This window comes from Xyrauchen texanus, chromosome 17 (assembly GCF_025860055.1).
Source record: "Xyrauchen texanus isolate HMW12.3.18 chromosome 17, RBS_HiC_50CHRs, whole genome shotgun sequence".
Lineage (NCBI taxonomy): Eukaryota > Metazoa > Chordata > Actinopteri > Cypriniformes > Catostomidae > Xyrauchen > Xyrauchen texanus.
The window spans coordinates 39,928,643-39,948,670 of NC_068292.1; the positions used below are offsets into that span (position 1 = coordinate 39,928,643).

At 38.3% G+C, this 20,028-nt stretch overlaps 2 protein-coding genes across 2 annotated transcripts in view; both read left to right on the forward strand.

Moving 5' to 3' along the window:
- The first annotated feature begins 2,011 nt into the window (after positions 1–2,011).
- Positions 2,012–6,329, forward strand: LOC127657495 (RNA-binding protein 8A-like). Its single transcript, XM_052146308.1, has 6 exons — positions 2,012–2,094; positions 3,451–3,510; positions 3,607–3,684; positions 3,821–3,957; positions 5,695–5,831; positions 5,956–6,329. Exons 1-6 carry the CDS (start codon positions 2,034–2,036, stop codon positions 5,999–6,001), a joined length of 519 nt encoding a protein of 172 aa, XP_052002268.1. The 5' UTR covers positions 2,012–2,033; the 3' UTR covers positions 6,002–6,329.
- Positions 6,330–8,294: 1,965 nt separating this feature from the next.
- LOC127657472 (OTU domain-containing protein 7B-like) overlaps positions 8,295–20,028 on the forward strand; it is a 52,036-nt gene continuing 40,302 nt past the window's right edge. The window contains 1 exon segment of the mRNA XM_052146274.1: positions 8,295–8,465. The gene's annotated coding sequence lies outside the window, so the exon portion shown is untranslated.

Consider the following 20,028-nt stretch of genomic DNA (forward strand, 5'->3'; position numbering starts at 1 on the left):
TAACAGGTCATTGTCGAGTGGACCCATATTTAAAGTAGATTTATAGAGTAATACCATATGTATATACAAGTAGTTGCCATGAGATGCTTTTAAAAAATGTATATGTGGCAGGGCGGAGGGCGGGGCCGGGTCGTGATTATACACACCCGGTCCCTTATCAGGCTAATCAAGCCTCCGAGAGGGATAAAGGCCGATTGCGGACGGTGGTGCGGGAGAGAGAGATCGTTTACGGACATGTGCGTCATGTGTGTTTTTGTCTTTTGTTTATCATTAAAATATTATTTATATTGACAAGCCGGTTCTCGCCCCCTCCTTTCCATTGAACAGCTTTTAAAGTATATAACACATTTCCCTGTGCTGGTCTTCTCAATGGTCTTCTCAAAGGGTGCTTGGACAAGAATACTTTTTGAGGCAGGTTGGGTTTTAATATCAAATCAATGTTAATGTAGTGCACAACAATTTGCTGGCAATGACATTTCTGCTAGCACAAAAAACTAAATCATTGTTATAGTTAAAATTTAATGGAAAATAAATATTTACTGTGTATAGGCCTATAAATTGGAAAATGTTGACAAAACTTTTTTGTGACAAAAACAATATAAAAAAGGTTTTGAATATATTTGCAATTTTCTTTCTTTGAAATTTGTAAAAAAATAAAAAAGTTTGCAACAATTGATTCATTTTTGTGTTATTAGCCATTTTCCATAAAATAGAAGTGAGGGGAGATGGTAACACCAGAGTTCTATTACATTTCATTTATGCATTTGGCAGACGCTTTCATCCAAAGCGACTTACAGTGCACTTCTTACAGGGACAATCCCCCCGGAGCAACTTGGATTAAGTGTCTTGCTCAAGGACACAATGGTGGTGGCTGTGGGGCTTGAACCAGCAACCTTCTGATTAACAGTGATGTGCTTTAGTCCACTACGCCACCACCAATTACAGTTCTATACTGAAGAAAGAAAACAATGCCTGTAACATATACAGTTTTACACACAAATCAACCAAGCTCAATGCTCTAAAGACAGTGGAGATGGTTGTGGACTTCAGGAAGAACTCAGCCTCACCTGCCCCCATCACCCATTAGAGTGGGCAACAGATAATTGGAAAAGAGTAGGCCCTATTATGGATCTTAACCCCATTGAGCTTTTGTTGTGCTTGAGAAGAGCCCGACAAGAGCCCGACAAGACAGCCACATCTCTGGCAAGTGCTACAGGAAGTGTGGGGTGAAATGTCACCTGAGTATCTGGACAAACTGACAGCTAGAATACCAAGGATCTGCAAAGCTGTCATTGCTGCACGTGGACGATTTTTTTTTATAAGGACTCTTTGAAGTAGTTTAAGAATTTTTTTTTCAAATTGCAATTGTAATGTTTCACGTTATTAATGTCCTGACTATACATTGTGATCAATTGAATGCCATTTTGGTGAATAAAAGTATCAATTTCTTTCCATAAGAGCTGTACATTATTCCCAACATTTGGCCTCCAGTGTACCTTTTTTAAAAACAAGACAGCTACAAAGTTCACATTTGGGGTATGATTGTGTGTGATTTATGTTGTAGAACAAAACATCTTCAATTTAAGTTTACCACAGACCTCATTTTACTCATAATTCCAAAACTGCCATTATAAAAAAGAGAAAAATCCTGAGGGAACCAATGTCTCGCAAATGCTATTTTTCTCAGGGTTTTTGGACTACAACCTGACCAGTTCTATGGCTTTGAAAAGACAGTCAAAATGCTTATGTTCGCAATAGATGTTGTATGTGGTACAAAATTGTTAGTCATAAGCTAACAAGTGACAATTTTCGTCCATTAAGATGGCAACAGGCCAAATTTCGTTTTCAAGCCAAATACATAGCGAGTGGTCTGACGTAGCATTGAATGACTGGCGATTATTTCTTCCAAAACAGTAGATGGCCAAGTACTCGAGCAGCAGTTGATGCGAATGAACGAAGAAGAGACAGCATCGCATTGTACGTTCTGCGCATGCTCGAGGCCGCATTCTCATTCTCACTCTCACGCAGGCATCATGGCGGACGTGTTGGATCTTCATGAAGCGGGAGGTGAAGACTTTCCTATGGACGAAGATGGTAAATTTTCATTTGTATTCTAATACTCCAAATTTAGCTTAATTTGTTTTATATGATATTACCTCGTAAGTTTTCGAATAGTTGAATGCTCGGGTTTATTTCCGGTGGGCCTGTTGCTGTTAGCAAGCGTGCTAACCGCTAGCTAATCCAAACAACTCGCGCTTTTCAATCTTTATCGCCCTTCATCACTATTATTTAGCTTTTAAATCGCTTAGTTTTGTTAACCCTTGTGCGTCAGTTTTAAAAAAAAAAAGTTACGTCGAGGTCAAAAATGTCTGCGTCAGAAAATTGCCATAAAAATGATTATATTCATATTAATTTCCACTTTCAGTGAATTATTTTTTTTTAACCAACAACTGTCCTGATCAAAACGATCAAATATTAAATAATTTTCAGGATCATGGTATAATATATATATATATATATATATATATATATATATATATATTTGTTTTTTCACAGTCTGGGATATGTAAATGTTTAGCCACACATTGGTTTTGATATATTTATTATTTTTGTGCTGTCAGATTTAAAAAAGAATATTCATTCATTTTCAGGATTGTAATCCTTTAAATGCCAGTTTACATTTTGCCACTGTGGGGTTTTTTAAACACAAATTTCTCAATACACGCGTACAAAATGCACTCTGACATCCATACCTTCACACCCACATAGTTTTCGCTGCATCATTTGTTCAGTTTTCCTGCAGTGCTCCATAATAAGCAAACAGAAAATAGGGGAAAAAGCATTTATTTGCTCCATCGGCTAAAAATGAGAAAAATGGCGCTATCTGGTGGGAAAAATTAAAATGTTTATCCCGGTCTCCGGAATGAAAGCATAATATCATAGAATTCATGATTTTGTGCTTTAATGGCACTGGGATAAAATTTTGCAGTTTTAATGGGTTTCAATGGGGACATTTCTGTCCTTAAGATCATTGTAATATAGATGTATTATAGGAACTGGTTGAAATATCAAAATTTCCCCAAAAATATACACCTTTTGCAAAATTGATGCCGTTGGCATTAACGCAGCCTAAATGATCGAAAACATTAAAAAGACAAACATTTCCTTGAAGGTTGCACAAGGGTTAAACTCCTACAATGTAATTTCTTCTGTTTTTTTTAGGACTCCTATTGCTCAGATTTGTATGCCAATGCTGTGTTGTTGAGTTATAATTACGCATGTGTCAATTTGTACCTCTTTTTAGTCGTGGAAATGGTGAAACGGTTTTGCAACTTTCAGTTTGAGTAAATCCATTAAGTTACTGCTTATGATTCTGATGTACCGTAATCATGACTACCTTAAATGTTTACTTAATGACTTACTCTCCTGTTTGTTATGTTTACCCTACAGAGAGCATTCACAAGCTAAAAGAGAAGGCCAAGAAGAGAAAGGGTCGTGGGTTTGGATCAGGTAAGTCACACCCTCAAATAATTTTTTCTTTTTTCTTCCATGGCTCTGTGAAACATTATTTAATGGTGTTTGCTTTTTTTTTATTTTCCCCCACAGAGGAGGGAGCAAGATCTAGAGTCAGAGAGGATTATGACACCGTAGAACAGGACGGAGATGAGCCTGGACCACAGAGATGTAAGTGTAATGTGCTGCACTGGATATGACATGCTGAGATAACATCATCTGAAATAACTAACAAACAAAAAAAGACTAACGTTTCACCTCCAGTCTGTAAAGCCCTCTTTAAACATGTACTGTGGTGTCGTTGCAGCTGTTGAAGGATGGATTCTTTTTGTGACTGGTGTACACGAGGAGGCGACTGAAGAGGACGTCCACGACAAGTTTGCAGAGTTTGGAGAAATCAAGAACTTGCATTTGAATTTGGACAGAAGAACAGGTTACCTTAAGGTTAGTCCAATTTTTAATTCTGGTGCAATGTAATATTTTCTATGCTCTTTGTTGTTTTACACTTTTTTAAATTTTTTTTATACAAGATCTTTGAATTTTTTTAACCAAGCTTTTTTTATTTTTCAAAATAGCCTTTTGTAGTTTATCTGCCACAGCTTGAGTCTGTTGACATATGACATGACATGATATAATACTCACTTTGCATATATTTCTCTATTGTCCCTGTGACTGCTGTTCATTTCCTGTGGATTTGAAATGGTAGTTGTCTTCTGTGGCAACAGTGAGACAACTGTTAGTTTGAGGTATACTTGGTGAATTTATCATGCTTCTGGAAGGCTTTATTGCCTCCATGAAAATGTCATACAAGGGCATTCATGAACATTTTTTGATGATGATGCAAAAAAAGTTTTAATTGATTCAAATTTTATGTGGCCTAATTGAAACAGGCTGGTTGAATTGATTCATAGACATTAAATAAACTGACCATCTCTAACACAAAGTTGAAGATGCCCTCATACACATCTGGGATGGCATGAGGGTGAGTAAATGATGAGAGAATTTTCATTTTCTGATTAACTGTTCCTTTAACTCAAAAACTTTAAGTCTTGAGAAAATTAAGGGTTGTGCAATTAATCCAACGGTCTTTAAGAAATGTAATAGCCAACTAAAAAGTGCACCAAGATAATTTAAGACATTGCTTAATTAAACATTGCCCACAAAATTGTTAATATTAATATTTATTGTAACGTTTAACCCTACAGACTAGTGGTAAAAACAGGGCAACACCTCAGTGCAATTGAGTTTGTCCACTAGATGGCAGTATTTTAAATAAAACGGTTTCTTACAAAACACTTGTCATTAGGGTCAACAAGGGTTGACCCACAAGTTTAAGTTCAATTTGACCAAATAGCGTTGTGTTTGGGCAGGCATTCCAACCATTGTAAATAGTGTTGACAACATAATTTTCCATGACAAGGGAGATTTCATTTAGGTGTGCGTACTGCCACAGCAGTCTCTACATAAAGGGAATGAAGGACATTCTGGACTATTTCCAATCGGCAGTGAGCATCTTTATTTTTATAATAATATAGCTGTACTACATAAATGTATATAAAAAACATAAATGAACATTTCCCGCCGAAAGTTATTTGATGCACAAGAGTCTTAATAATAAATAATTAACCTCAGGGTGTGTAGACTACAGGAAAAATGGACCCTGTTTTTGTAGTACCTCTGCTTATGGCTGTCTACTATCTTATTGATGAGGATGAATGTAAACTGCGGAGGGGGAGATGCATCTGCTACAAAAGGGCTATAGCGCTTGCCCGAGTATTTGAACATGTAATATTCTTCCTGACAACCTTGCTTTATGATATATTTTGAAGACACACCACCCAGGGTCTCATGATCATAAACTGTAAAATTACTTTCTCGTCACATGTACCCTGTGCTAACAGCTTTGTGGAGGGGTTGAGTTGCTTACTTTCTTTTGGAATGCCCTTTCGTGTGCCGCCCCCTTCCTGCAGTGCCCTTCAAGGGCGCAAAAGCACCATTTGGAATTCGCCCTCTATTATGTAGTTGAAATTATACGTTGTTTACATTTGCAAGCTGACAAAATTAGAATACATGTGTTTAGTTTGTGAAAGTCTTCTGGAACCAGACGAAGGATCCCTTTGAGTAGGTTCTCATTTTGTTTGTAACCTGATCTTGCACTCAATGAGACCTTGTTTTTCATAGGGCTATGCACTGGTGGAGTATGAGACCTATAAAGAAGCCCAGGCTGCGATGGAAGGGCTGAATAGCCAAGAACTTATGGGTCAACCAATCAATGTTGACTGGGGCTTTGTAAGAGGACCCCCTAAGAGCAAGAGGAGGTAACTAACTTTCTTATATACTCCCACAGACTTTATTTGTAAGGGAGATTTGTCTTCTAATGCAGTTGTTAATGATGCAGGTGCTTATAAAACATGACTAATGGGGCAATGTTGTTTCCTCTAGGGGTGGAAGGCGGCGCAGCAGGAGCCCTGACAGACGGCGACGTTGATTTTCCCTTATTTCCCACCAGTGTCCATTTCCCAGCCTGTCGCATTATAATTTCGAGACAGTTTGGTGTTAGAATGGAGTGTGGGAATATCTCTAAATAAGGATTTTAGTGTTGCCCTGGTTGGAGTTTTTTTTTTTTTTTTTTTTTTCTTCTTAATTGTAACTTTTGAAGAATGCAGAGTACTGCTGAAGCATATGTGTTAGATTTTATGTAGTTTTCTTTTTGTACAAAGTGGCAGTACATGTAATTCACTCATTGGATTCTGTGTCATGATTAGTGATTTGTACACTTCCAATAAATTAATTTGGATTTACTTCTTTGTTTTGTGCCTGTTTTGTTTTCAATAAGAACTGATTTTCCAGATATTTCACAATGCTTCTTTGGAGAGGAATTTACATTGGCTTGTCATGTATTAATATTTCCAGATTACATTTACAATTACTACTTAATATGTTGATATTTATCAGCAAGAACATTAACTTGGCCATCATCGGTGTACACTTGACATTGGTTTTGTCACTGTAATATACTGTATATTGCACAGAATTTAGTCTAAAGTTTGTTGCTTATAAAATAAAGTATTTGACAATAATCGCCTCAGTAGCACATTAGAATTATTCCGGGTTGGTCAAGGAAAAACCTGGAAGTATCAGGTCAATTGCAGTAATTTCTAAAGTAGATATAAATGTTATTGATTTTACCGAGCTCTAAAATGATTAAATTGCTAGAAATTGTTCTTTGCAAGTGCACTTTCTACTGTGTTTTTAAAATCCTCATCCAGTAATTAGAAACAACTGGAAAACTTGTGGAATTCATTGGTCATAAGGAGTGGGAACCCTGATTAATTGAAGTAATATGTGCTGCTCTTATTTCTTTGAAATTATTTATATTTTATTATATAATTTAACAGAAATGCCCAAGGTAGATTCATCAAGACTGGCTAAAAAATCTAATAATTTTGTCAAATAAAGAGCAATGCTTGGTGCTTCAGAACTTGTTTTAACTTTCTGAGGTATCTGTACAAGAAGCTTAATTTTAGGTGCATGTAACATTTGAACAGAAGTCTGCTCTCATTGGAAGTTCCTGAATGAAATGTCATATCTCGATTATGTAATGTCTTTCAGACCACTTAAAAATAGATGTAGGTATTCACACAAAATGTTAGGTGTTAACATGTCATTATACAAAATAACGGACTTATGTAAACTGGACACGAGTCTCCATCTTTGAAGGTGTCAAGCGGAGGTCATACTGTCACAATATGTGGAATTGATGCTGATGACATTTATCTAGCACCATCATCTTGAGCATCAGCAAATGACGTCATGACCAAGTCATTCCTTTAAATATTGCTCTGTTGCTTTTGCTATTTGAGTGCCATGAAGTCGGCTAGACGTTGGACGTTCTATATTAAGAATTAGTCACAAATTTAGGGACCATCTCAAAAGTCACATACGACACTGTACATATTTCTAACTCCAATAGGATTTGAAGCATATCACATACAGTCACAAAACCTAGCAATAATGCACACCTTTTCGATTTTTCATATATATTAAAATAAAATGTCCAATCATATGTAAACATTGTAATGTTTATATAGATATCAAAAATCTAAAAGGAGTTAATTATTGCTGACACCTAGCTGAACACTTTGGAGTTGGTTTTGTGACTAGGTGATATGCTTCAAATGCTTTTGAGCTTAAAATTATGGTATATTTTGTGTATGAGACTATACAGTAGGGATACAGATAGCAATGTTTACATATGATTGGACAGTTTATTTTAATAAATATGAAAAATCTAAAAGGTGTGCATTATTTCTAACACCTAGCTGAACACTTTGGAGTTGGTTTTGTGACTGTATGTGATATGCTTCAAATGCTATTGAAGTTAGAAATGTGCACGCCAACGTAGTATGTAACTTTAGAGACGGTCCCTAAATTTGCGTCAATTTCTGAATATCGAACGTCCAACGTCGAGCCAACTTTATGGCACTTGTCATTTTGATCAGTTTTTTTTTTTGTACAGAGGCTCCTCGAACCGGTGCCCACCAGAGACTGTGGTTAACCAACCAGCATGGAATACTGAGCTCCCACTCACTCTCTCCTCACATTTGCCCTTATCTGCCCAGAGGCGGAGCTGACTAGACAATACATACTGTCAGTGGTTCAATTTTGTGTCCGTCAAGCTCAGCTCGCGTTCTGATTGGCCCAAAACGCCAGTAGAGTTTCCTTAGATGGGCGGATTTGTAACGCCTTGGTTGACATTGTTGTTGTTGTGGGAGTAAGAATGTACTTAGTCGTCAAGTCTTTTTTTAGACAGTACGCAAGCCGTATTTTGGACATTTAAACAAAGCTGAATAACAAATCAAACTAAAGGAAGACGACCCCGCGGGGATTTTCTGAAAACGAAAATCCAGAGCGGGAGGAAATGGGAGAGAAATTCCGAGAGGCCGCTCGAGGTAAGCGCGCGACTGCATTAGCTTTAGCTGCGCGAGCCCGAAAAAGCTTCGCGGAACCGGGTCGATATCATTAGTGGCTCAGTGTCGGTTATGAAAGGAAAGTGTCCCATATTTCTGCTTTATCTGTAATTTGACTGCTTAGCTGTTTTCTGTGGAAAAACTGGTGTGAAAGTAGAGCTTGTAGAATGGAAAGTTGGCCATTAGGTTGTGTGTTTTAGGCTTGACTCTTTGAGGGGACAGCGGGCGAGTCCTTTACTGCCAAAACTAGACGAACAAAATTCACACAAACTATAAAAGTTATTTAAAAGTCTTTAAAAAACGCACACAATTGCGTATTACACGACTTGATGGTCAATTTGCTAGCTAACACGATACTTGTGCCTCAGCAACTTTGAGGCACTCGTAAAGTCCGTTCAAGCGTTGACATAAGCACAGTTTCTATTGATTTAAAACTAGAAATGGCGAAATTTAACAAATTACATTGTTATAGTTCATTGTAGCTGTCAATTGGCAGGTTTGGGACCCTCTTTTCAGCCCAGCAACCTTTTATGCATCCCAGGTATTTAATTGGTAGTTATGTCATATAGTGTATTGTTTTGTTTACGGTATTGTATATGTTACTTACGGCCTCATCTTTGATTTTAGTTGCAGTCTGTAGTCTTGCTATATATAGTGCTGTGCTGTGGTTAAATATTGCATAGTGAGAATGTCGTAAAAAATAATGACATAAATAGTTTTCATTGATCACTTAATGTCATGCAAATTCCAGTAAACATAAAAAAGCTAAATCAATATTTGGTGTGACCACCTTTGCCTTTTAAATAGCTCCAATTATCCTAGGTACACCTGGTCACAGTTTTTCTTGGTTGTTGGCAGATAGGATGTTCCAAGCTTCTTTGAGAATTTGCATCCTACTGACACACTGAAGTTGAAGATATAAATCTTAAGACAAATGCTTTTGTGAAACATCCTATGTGCCTAAGACTTTTGCACAGTACTGTATTGCATATTGTGTAATATATGCGTTCTGTACTGTATCATTGGCGGTGCTATATGCAATGCTATTAACAATGTAATATATGTGTTATATGCAACATGAGCTGAACTCTGCTATATCCCCAGTTGCAATCATCATGACGTTTTATAAGATTTATTGAGCTAAATATAACCTTGCACATTACAAATGATGTTAGGCTAACCTGAAGTAGACACTGGAAGTAGTAGTAGTAGTAGTAGTAGTAGTAGTGTAGGTATGTTTTGACTTAGTTTTATGAATAGTGTTTGGGTAAATTTTTTTTTACTGGATTAAACTAGTAGTTCACCTCAGAATTACAATGCTCTCATCATTTACTCAACCTCATGCCATCCCAGATCTTTATGACTTTCTGTCTTCTGCAGAAAACAAAGATTTTTAGCAGAATATCTCCGCTCTGTAGGTCCATAAAATGTAAGTGAAATTTGGTTCTCCTAAAGGCAGCACAAAAGTAACCCATAAGGCTTCAGTTGTTTAATCCATGGCTACGTTCACACAGTCAGTGTTTGAGATTGACAACTGTTTACTTACAGGTGTGAGTCTTGAAATGTCATGTTCATACAACATCTTGCAGTAGCAGCTCGAGACTGTCGAATACTGTCTGTATGAATGAACAACCGAAGTCAACCCTGTATTCTAACAGCTGTAACCATAGTGACAGTGACTTACATAAATATCAAAGATGGCGACGTCCATAACACATCATGCTTTATCTCAATTTGTGCCATGTTATTAAATAAATATGTGCAATTGAGAAGCGAGTTCATGTCAAGTCAAGTCATATGATAGCACAATTTTGTGTGATAAAATCACTTACTAACCATATTTGTGTAAAGTTATATCCAATATTACAACTTTGTTGTAATGCTGGTAAACCCTGTAATCCTGATACTGAATATAACTTTACACAGATAAGGCTAGTAAGCAATTTATCACACTGAAATCATTTTAACGTATAATGTTTACATCTTGTGGCTAATCTTTTATAATATAGTGTATATTGGCAAGACCTTTGCGCTTTCATTGTAAGCACTTTACTGTAAATGATTTTTGCTTTTTTATTTTTTTAACTAGGGACGAGTCAAATTAGTTTTTTGTGGTATTCAACATAATGCCACAAATGCTGTCGATTGAACTTTTACTGAACGTGGAACATTTCTTTAACACTGTAGGCTTCTTTTGGCACAGTTAACATCAGTAATTTTGCCTTCCGACAATTAGACAAGCTGAAGTTCAAAGACTTTTATTCTAACTTTAATTGCACAGACTTGTCATGAGATGTTTAGGCCCACATCAGGTTCTGATGCTGACTGAATGGACTGCTTTAGAGGTGCTCCACCATTCTTTGTGGGGTTTTTTTCTGGCTTTAGTTTGGCCCTTTGTTAGAGTCAGTAGCCACACAGTATACTGCCAAGGCCCTGTGTATCACCCAGAAAAGTCTTGTGTGTTGTTTTGTGTATGGTTTGTGGTAAACAGTTTGAAAGTTACATGATCCTATGCTTTTATGTGAGTCATACCCTATTTACAGCACACCGGAAACAGTAGAACAAGAGAGAACTGTGCTTTAGGGCTCTTTGCTCCATTATTAGTTGCACCCTTTTTTCACCGGGTGCGAGTGTTGTGTCGCACCAAAACCAATTGACCTGTTTCAGTGACGTCACTTTTCACTGCAGCCACCATATTTGTGACCATCTGCAGGAGGAGACAATGGTGGTGAAAGGGAAAAAGTACATAAAAAATGGCTTTAGGTCCATGTCCAGTCCCAGGAAAGGTTCATACAGGTCTGAAGACAGCACAAATTGAACTTTTGCAGACATTTAAAGATATTTTATCCACAATTCATCTCCGTAAGCCAGCAAGTCTGATGTGTGACTGGCGAGTACCAGTTGGCATGTGTGTATCACTGTAAAAATCTTTCTCAATACTGGGTTTTGACCAATCACATGCCAAAAGTATCTATTTTTAGTAAGAGCTAAAAATTCCCCTAAAGCGGCTTCAAGGTAATATAATTCCAAGCGATGAAAAGCACTAGACCTGGGGAAAAGTACTTGAAGGAGACCTATTATGCCCCTTTTTATAAGATGTAATATTAGTTTCAGGTGTCCCCAGAATGTGTCTTTGAAGTTTCAGCTCAAAATACCCAACGGATCACTTATTTTACCATGTTATAAATGCCTCTTTTTGGGTGGAATCAAAAACATGCTGATTTCGTGTATGTCTCTTTAAATGCAAATGTGCTGCTGCTCCCCACCCCCTTTCCGGAAGTGGGCTGTGTCTCTACAAAACTGCACAGGGGGTCCAGAGACGGCCAAGCAGTGGGGTCTGCAGGATCTTTTACCAATTAAACTTTTTCAAAATTTAACGTTCATCAATTGAAAATTTATGTTAAAAGATCATCTGTTTGTTCTGAAACATAGTGACAGCAGTCCAGTATTTGTTGGAATATTTTTACATAAAGATTAAATATTTTTTATATTTTTTTTTAGATTCAAATACCCAAATATGGGGGCATAGAAGCCCTTGTGACTGTGGAATGATGCTGAATGTGGGTTCAGGGGTGTTCCGAGAGAAAATGTAGAAAATGTTTTTTTTTACATTTAAAAAAACATTTGTGTATTTTCATTAAAGTGAGAGACTAGTCTACCAACTAGTAATTTTAGTCTTTCCTTATCCATTCCTGACATCTACGGCTTCCTGACGGGGCAGCTGTGGCTCAGTTGGTATAGCGGGTTGGCTGCCGATTCCCGGCCCACATGACTCCACATGCCGAAGTGTCCTTGGGCAAGACACTGAACCCCAAGTTGCTCCCAATGGCAGGCTAGCACCTTGCATGGCAGCTCTGCTGCTATTGGTGTATGAGTATGTGTGTGAATGGGTGATTGGGACACAGTGTCAAGCGCTTTGGTAACCTCTAAGGTTAAAAAAAAAGCGCTATATAAGTGCAGACCATTTACCATATCTAATTAATTTTCACAAAATTAGAACAAATCAATTTGTTTATTCGATTTTTTTTTATTATTAAAGGCTCGTAACACGCTTATTAATAAAGATACATTTAGAAGGAAAAAATGTTATGGTCTAAAATGTGCTTTGAAACCACGTTAACTCATGCGGCGCTTCATGTCTACACACATGCAGGGAAAAGAGCCAACACGTGCGGAGTGGGACAGGGCAGAAATAACGCATGTTTGGTGCTAGGGAACAATATTCAAGATTACAGCACAGAAAGATCAGAGCTGTTGTCCACATCACTGTTGTTCTGTCGCGCTCTTCATTAGAGACGATGAGAGGGCGCAACCGTTGTCATGAAGTCTTGCGGTGCGGATGGAATCAATCCGGTGTCCGACATAAACTAATTGTTAGCAAGGCAGCTAGCATTAACAAGTTCATCCAGTCTGACCCTACGTTACCACTGGCGCATTTTGAGGGAAGCTGAGAGCATTTTCAAATCATTCCTATGAAAGCCGAGCGTCATGCTCGCAAAGTGGATCATAGGATTGACATCGATTTTTAATCGATTGACAGCCCTAATATATATGTATGTATGTATGTATGTATGTATGTATGTATGTATGTATGTATGTATATACATACATACATACATACATACATACATACATACACACACTTGGAAACTTAATGAGGGAATAGCATACAGGTGGGGATAATAAGAAGTGATTAGGGGAGAGGATACTGGGAAATGTAGTGCAGGAGAAAGATTCAAAATAAGAGTCCTTGAACACTGTGGAGACAAACTGTGATAATACCATAGCGTTTTCTTACCTAATATGTTTCTTTTTTATTATTACTATTATTATTATTATGTATTAATAATTGTATTACTGTTTTTATTAATAATCATTACTATTATTTATTTATATTGTAATATTCAGATATATTTATTTTGCAATTTCTTTAGTTTCAGGTGTCTAGCTTTTATTTTAATAAGAGCTTTTATTTTGACATGTGATGGAAACTTCTCTTGGAAAAACAGTTTGCTACATGGCCCTGTGTGATCATTAAAGCGCAAATGCTGTGATTTAATTTAATAAATATATAGTTTGCATGTGTTGCATGTTTGAGTGCTTTGCTCTGTCATTTCATATACAGTAATACACAGAGCTCTTGATTCTGTGGAGTTTGGAGTTAAGAGTGATTATGCGTTACACATTCACTTTGAAGCACACAGCTCATGCAGACAAAGATTGCAGTTTAATTATCACACTAGGCCATATTACAATTTTAGTTTGAATAATCGTGCATTCATTTGATTTTGTTTTTACCAAATATGTTACATTTGTGTGAGTATTTGTGAGCCATCGTGGGTCGATCAGATACCGTGCGGGTATCAAATTGAGTCTATGTCCGGCACTGGAGAAATACTGGTATCGTGACATCTTTTTTTATTCTAGTGCGACTTGGTACCAAAGTATAGGTGCTTTTCATGCCACTACTGTAGACTTTTGGCTTTTTGGGCTTTGGTGGTATTTGGTTACTTCAAAAAAGGATTTTAACAGTTTGAGGGAAGGAAGTGAGGTAATGGTTCGTAAAATCAGGTATTATTCAAGAATTTTCTTCGCTCTCAGTGTTTGTTTTGGGCTAGTTTGCAACAACACTTGGATCATAAATTACTTATTAAAATTGGTGCTTGAATGTTTCTATTTTATTGTTCAGTACTACTTGAGATACAGTCCTGCTTTACCTGATGACTGATGCTTATGTTCTGTGATTCGCACCACTCTGTATTTTTATGTTTACATTACTTAATTCTTCAGTTGATAATTTTTTCTATTAGCTGATTCAGCTAATTGGAAACAGAGTCTGAGTGTAAACCTGCTGGTGCTACGTGTTAGTTATGAAAGTTTAAGTGGTGTCCCCTCTCCAGTGGACCTGTGAACAGCTGGTGAATGTGAGCAGGTAGGGCAGAGACTTCATATCACTTACAGTGTTATCCACAGAGCCCAAATGCTCCTACAGCAGTCATTTACCCCAACAAATTCAGGCAACATTTAAAAGCAATACTCCGGCTTCAATACAAATCATGTTGCGTCATCATGGCAACAAAGGTGTAAAATTGGGAATAACTTTACACAGAAAAGGTTAGTAAGCAATTTTATCACATGGAAATCATGTTAACAAACATATTGTGTAGCCTACTTCTTGTGGCTTTACTTTTGAAACAGTGAGTGTTTTAATATTTACAAATGGTACCCATTCACTTCCATGTAAGTGCTTCACTGTTTGACAAATTTTTTCTTTAAGAAATTATGGTTTGTGGTAATCAACTTTATGCCACGAATGCTTTCAATTAAGCTTAACTTGTACTAAGTTACACATTTGATCCAGGCACCTTCGGATGAGGCGTTGTGGAAGGTTGCTGGCTTGAGACTCCGAACAAAAGAGCCATGAGCCATCCCCATTGTGCCCTTGAGCAAAGCACTTGGTCAAGCTAATTGCTCCAGGGTGATTGACCCTGTAGAAGTTGCTTTGGATAAAAGTGTCTGATAAGTGACTTCTTGCTTGTTAAGGTGTAGTTGTAAAATGCAGCCACTGTTTTGTCCACTTTATACATGGCACTGATTGCTACAGAGCTGCTAGGAACTGACTGTCCTAGCAACTGTCTCCAAAGGGTCATGTGACAACAGCCAGTGCCCACAGTTTGATTCATTACTCTGGAGAGTCCCAAAAGCAGTATACCTCACTGTCCCAGTCCTATGCATCAACTTCACAGTATTCATTAAAAAATTGCTGTTATTCTTTAGAATGCCTCTGATAATACTGTGCAACAGCCATTTTCAAAAGCATAACCCAGTGGCTTAAACAGTGGCAAGAGTGTAAAATAAACAAGGTCATCCATGCGGCAGTCAGTTTACCCAAGCCATCAACACTGTGACTTGGGCCAAGTGCCTGGTGTGAAAGTGTGTTGGTCACATGGCTCATTCCTCATGCACTGAACATCAGTCTCGATTCAGACCAGCTGTAATCCTATCCCAGAAAAGCTGAAGAAGAGTCTTTCGTCTGGGATGACATCAGAGGGATGACATAAAGATGCCTGGCTGCCGAATGTGCAGCACGTGGGATTTCACATGAGCAATAGTTTCCTTAGGCTGTGGATAATTTGTGTTGAGCTGCTGTTGCACACACTTTCTGTGAAAAGCCTGTAGTTTTTTTGTGTAGTCCGGACAACCTTACAGAAAGGCCATTTTGTTTGAATTGCTTTATTTAAGCAGTTAAGCTTGACTTGCTTTAATGCTTCATAAAGAGAAGTGTCTTTGTATTTACTTGTGGTCATGGTAGACTTCTTAATGCTTGATTAATTAATCAGCAGCACTAGATTAAATCTCAAGAAATGTCACATACATCTAAATGCGGATTATATAACAACCTCAGAGTAAATACAACAAGTCACTTGAATTCATACCATTCATCAATACCATCCTTTCTATAAGCCGCAGCTAGTTTCCCATTGCTCACTGAGGGATTTGCATTTTTTGGTGTGCCCATCTTGATTGTGCACCTCAGACTATGCCTGCTTAGATGTGTAGTTTTGTGAAATCACCATTTTATTGTCTCAGACACTCACAAACAGCTCTCGTATTTTCCTTGAGGGCTGCCATGAATAAAGGACTATTCCGGGTTAAATACTCAAAGACAGCTTTTGTAGCATAATGTTGTTTACCGCAAAAATGTTATTTTGACTCGTCCATCCTTTTCTTTAAAAAAGCTTCACATTTCTGTTTAAACCCTCCAAAAATTCCATAGGCCACATTCACTTCCATGGTAAGTGCCTCACTGTAAACCACATTTTAGCTTTTTTTTACAAAAAAGGAGGGATGAGTCAAAATACATTTTTGTGGTAATTAAGTGTATGCCACAAATACTGTCAATTGAGCTCAACTTGTATTGAATCCAGGACATTCCTTTAACTGTCAGTTTACTCTTATTATTTGCAAGAGAGAGTGCATTTATAAATTGTGACATCAGAGCACCCAGTCCCTTGAGACATATAGAAAGATAAAGAAATTTAAATAAAGCTTTGAATAAAGTTAGTAATGTTGTTGGTTGCTACATACCACTGAATGACAAGAAATGAAGGGTTTGCAAGTGCAGAAAGAAATGACACATATACACTACAGCTGCATGTTTATGACAAAAATAAAATAAATAAATAAAATGTATCCCCTTTTCTTGCCAATTTGGAATGCCCAATTCCAGCTACTTATTTGGTCCTCATGGTGGCATGGTTACTCACCTCAATTCGGGTGGTGGAGGACAAGTCTCAGCTGCATCCGCTTTTGAGACAGTCAATCTGCGTATCTTATCAAGTGGCTCGAGGTGCATGACACACAGCATGTGAAGGCTCATGCTACTCTCTGCTATCCACACACGACTTACCAACTGCCCCATTGAGAGTGAGAACCACTAATTGGCCATGAGGAGGTTACCACGTGTGACTCTACCCTCCTTAGCAACCAGGCCAATTTGGTTGCTTATGAGACCTGGCTGGAGTCAATCAGCATAGACCCTGTTACTGTTTGTACACAATGATGACGTGGCAACGTATGCGCAAAATCTTAAAGTTTTTCCACCGACCAATAACTCACTCCACATGGATTCTCACATGAGAAAGTTGTCTAGATGTGTCAACTTCCTGTGCAGAAAGCTGCTTTTTTCCTTTTGTGAAATGAGGGATACGAAGGGTTGCACCATAAGCTGCAAGCTTGTCTCTGATGAAAAATCCCCTGTCGGCTAAAACCTCATCCCTAGGCTCCAAAAGTTCTAAGAAACCTGACTCTTTTGTGATTTGCTTGTCTGAAACCCGTCCACCCCACCCAGGAGATAGAAATGAAATTGCACCAGCTGGAGTGATGCCGATTAAATATTTAATTGTGTTGTTGTGTTTATAATTTGACCATGTCTGGGCCCTAGCTGTCAGATTACTGGGTCTAGCTATGAACATTTCTGTGCAGTCTATTATGCACCAGCAGTTTTTAAAGTTCCGCTTGAATGTTTTTGGCATATTTTTAAGTATTGCGCCCTTACTTGGCCATTTAATGAGTGGCTTAAGGACCAAGGCCATACCAGGGACCCAGCTCCGCAATATATTTGAAATCGTGGTTTTTGATAATTTAAATCTATATTAGGGATGCACCGATTGGGAAATTCTGGGCCGATACTGATACCGATGTTTAACATAACAACTTGGCCGATGCCGATGTTTTTTCTTTTTGTTATTTATTTCTTCTTTTGTGCCATGGAAACATACAAGTCTTTCGGCTCTTGATCACACTATCCTAGAATGAGCACAAATTCAATCAGACCAATTTATGAAACAAAAACAACCTTTAATGTCACTTTCTGGTTGACATTAGTTATAACAAGTTATTTTCTGAAAAATAACATTCAAAAACCTTTGACTGCTAACTAATCAATGAAAAGATTGTTTCAGTACATTGCCCAACAAAATTATTTGAGTGGTTTTAGCCTGATAAACAAAAACTTACTCAATGAGATTATTTTCATGGCCCAATAAAAAATATTTTTCTGATAAATAAAAAAAAAATACATAAAGTGTAAATGCAAAAACAAGTGAAATAAATAAATTATGTTATTAAAATAAATACAAACATAAATAGGGCTATCTTTCACCTTGTGTATTTCTCATACAGAATAAAACATTACAGTGTTTCAGAACTCACAGGCTGGAACATGGGGCATCTTATAAAACAAAAACAGTACCTCCACTTCTGATCATTAATGACATAAGTCACCTACTTCTTAATAAGATGCATGTTTTTCTTTACAAAGATAAGCATCTCTGCCTTGTCACAGCAAAGCCTATTTCGCTTTTCATCCAAGACATGAGACACAGAGCTGAATAACCGCTCACTCTCGGTGCTGGTGCATGGCGCACTAAGGTATTTGCGTGCCATTTGTGCGAGTTCTGGAAAACGCAGGTGGTTATTTCTCCAATAGCAGAGTGCGCTCTCACCTCTGGGAATAGTGGTCTCTGCCAGGAAAATACCCAGTTGTTGGGATACAGAGGTACTTGTCCTCTCTGGTCCATTTTCTTCCAGAATCTCCTCAAACACATCATGCAGGGAGGGCCCTGCTCTGTCGGATCGTTGCCTCTTGCGCTCTGTGTGATGTGTGCGCTCTCCATCGCGCGTCCCATCTTCTGCAGCAGGCAACAGGTGTGCCTCAAGTATTTCTCGAGCGCGTTGTTTAACATCCTCATCAAAGTAATGATCCTTGTATCTGGGATCCAAATAGGTGGCAATGCAGAACATGGGATCGTACTGGATTTGATCGAAGCGTCTATTTACAGCCTCTAATAATGAGGTCTTTGTTGTTTTAACGCCGTGGTCTGTGTCAGCCTGCTTACTCAGAAGACGTCTCAGGACAGCATGCACTCTAGTTTTGTCGATTTTCCACGTCTGGAACATTTTCTCAAATGCCTCCGAGATGGCAGATGCTGAGTGGGTACCTGCGAACTCCTGGGAGTGCAACACTGCCTTCACCAGGTTGAGGTCCTTATCAATCCACTGTGCCGTGAGGCTAAGCATGCTCACAGGGCTTACATCTGAACTCCATATATCTGTGGTGAAACTGATTGCAGCGATGTCGCAAGCCAGTAGCTCATGAATGTGCGTGGCCACAATGTTGTGGATTTCGGGGAGACAGACCTCGGCAAAGTGACGCCGGCTCGGCAGCGTGTAGCGTGGCTCCATGAACTTCATCAGACTCCGAAAACCCACGTCCTCCACTGCAGAGAAAGGCTGGTCATCTAAAGCGATGAACTCCATCACCTTGTTTGTTATTTGTTTCGCTTTGGCGCTGTCTGGAGGCAGCTGTTTGGCTTTCTCAAACGCCGTGTCAATTGAAGTCTGAGTCTTACCGGGGGTTTGCGCTTTCTTGGCGGCTTCATTTTTCCATTTTTGGTCAGCTTGCAGGTAATCGCCGTACACTGCCTCGTGCCTGCTTCTCAAATGTCCAATGAGATTTGTTGTGTTAAATGACTTCCTAACAGCCCATTTTTATTTCCCGATGGAATTTATGTCATTTTTATTTCCCGATGGCCGATGGCAGTTAACGAGGCAAATATCGCCCGTTACCGATGTTCAGCCGATGCATCGGTGCATCCCTAATCTATATGCCAAGTCAGTATTACATAGACCCAACCTTAATTTCATCAATATAACCAACAGGTGGTCTTCTAGTGTAAGTTTTTGGATAATTCTTTCTAAGCTGCCTGTTCTCAAAGAGCATGGAGGTCAGTCCGGTGAGAAAAAACAGTTGTCCAATGTTGCACTTGACAGTTGTGTAGGAAAATGTAGATTTCTGCAGCTCCTCTTTCAGCTTTACATTTTCTGCTTGTAGTGCCTCAAACTTCTGACACAGGTGTACATAATCCTCCTGAAGCTGACAGTGTCTCTGGTTCAGGTCATCATATTCCCTCTTTGTAACTGGGATGTCGTCTTCAGCTTTAATAAAGAAAAGTGAAAAATTAGCAATTTCACAATTGGGGGT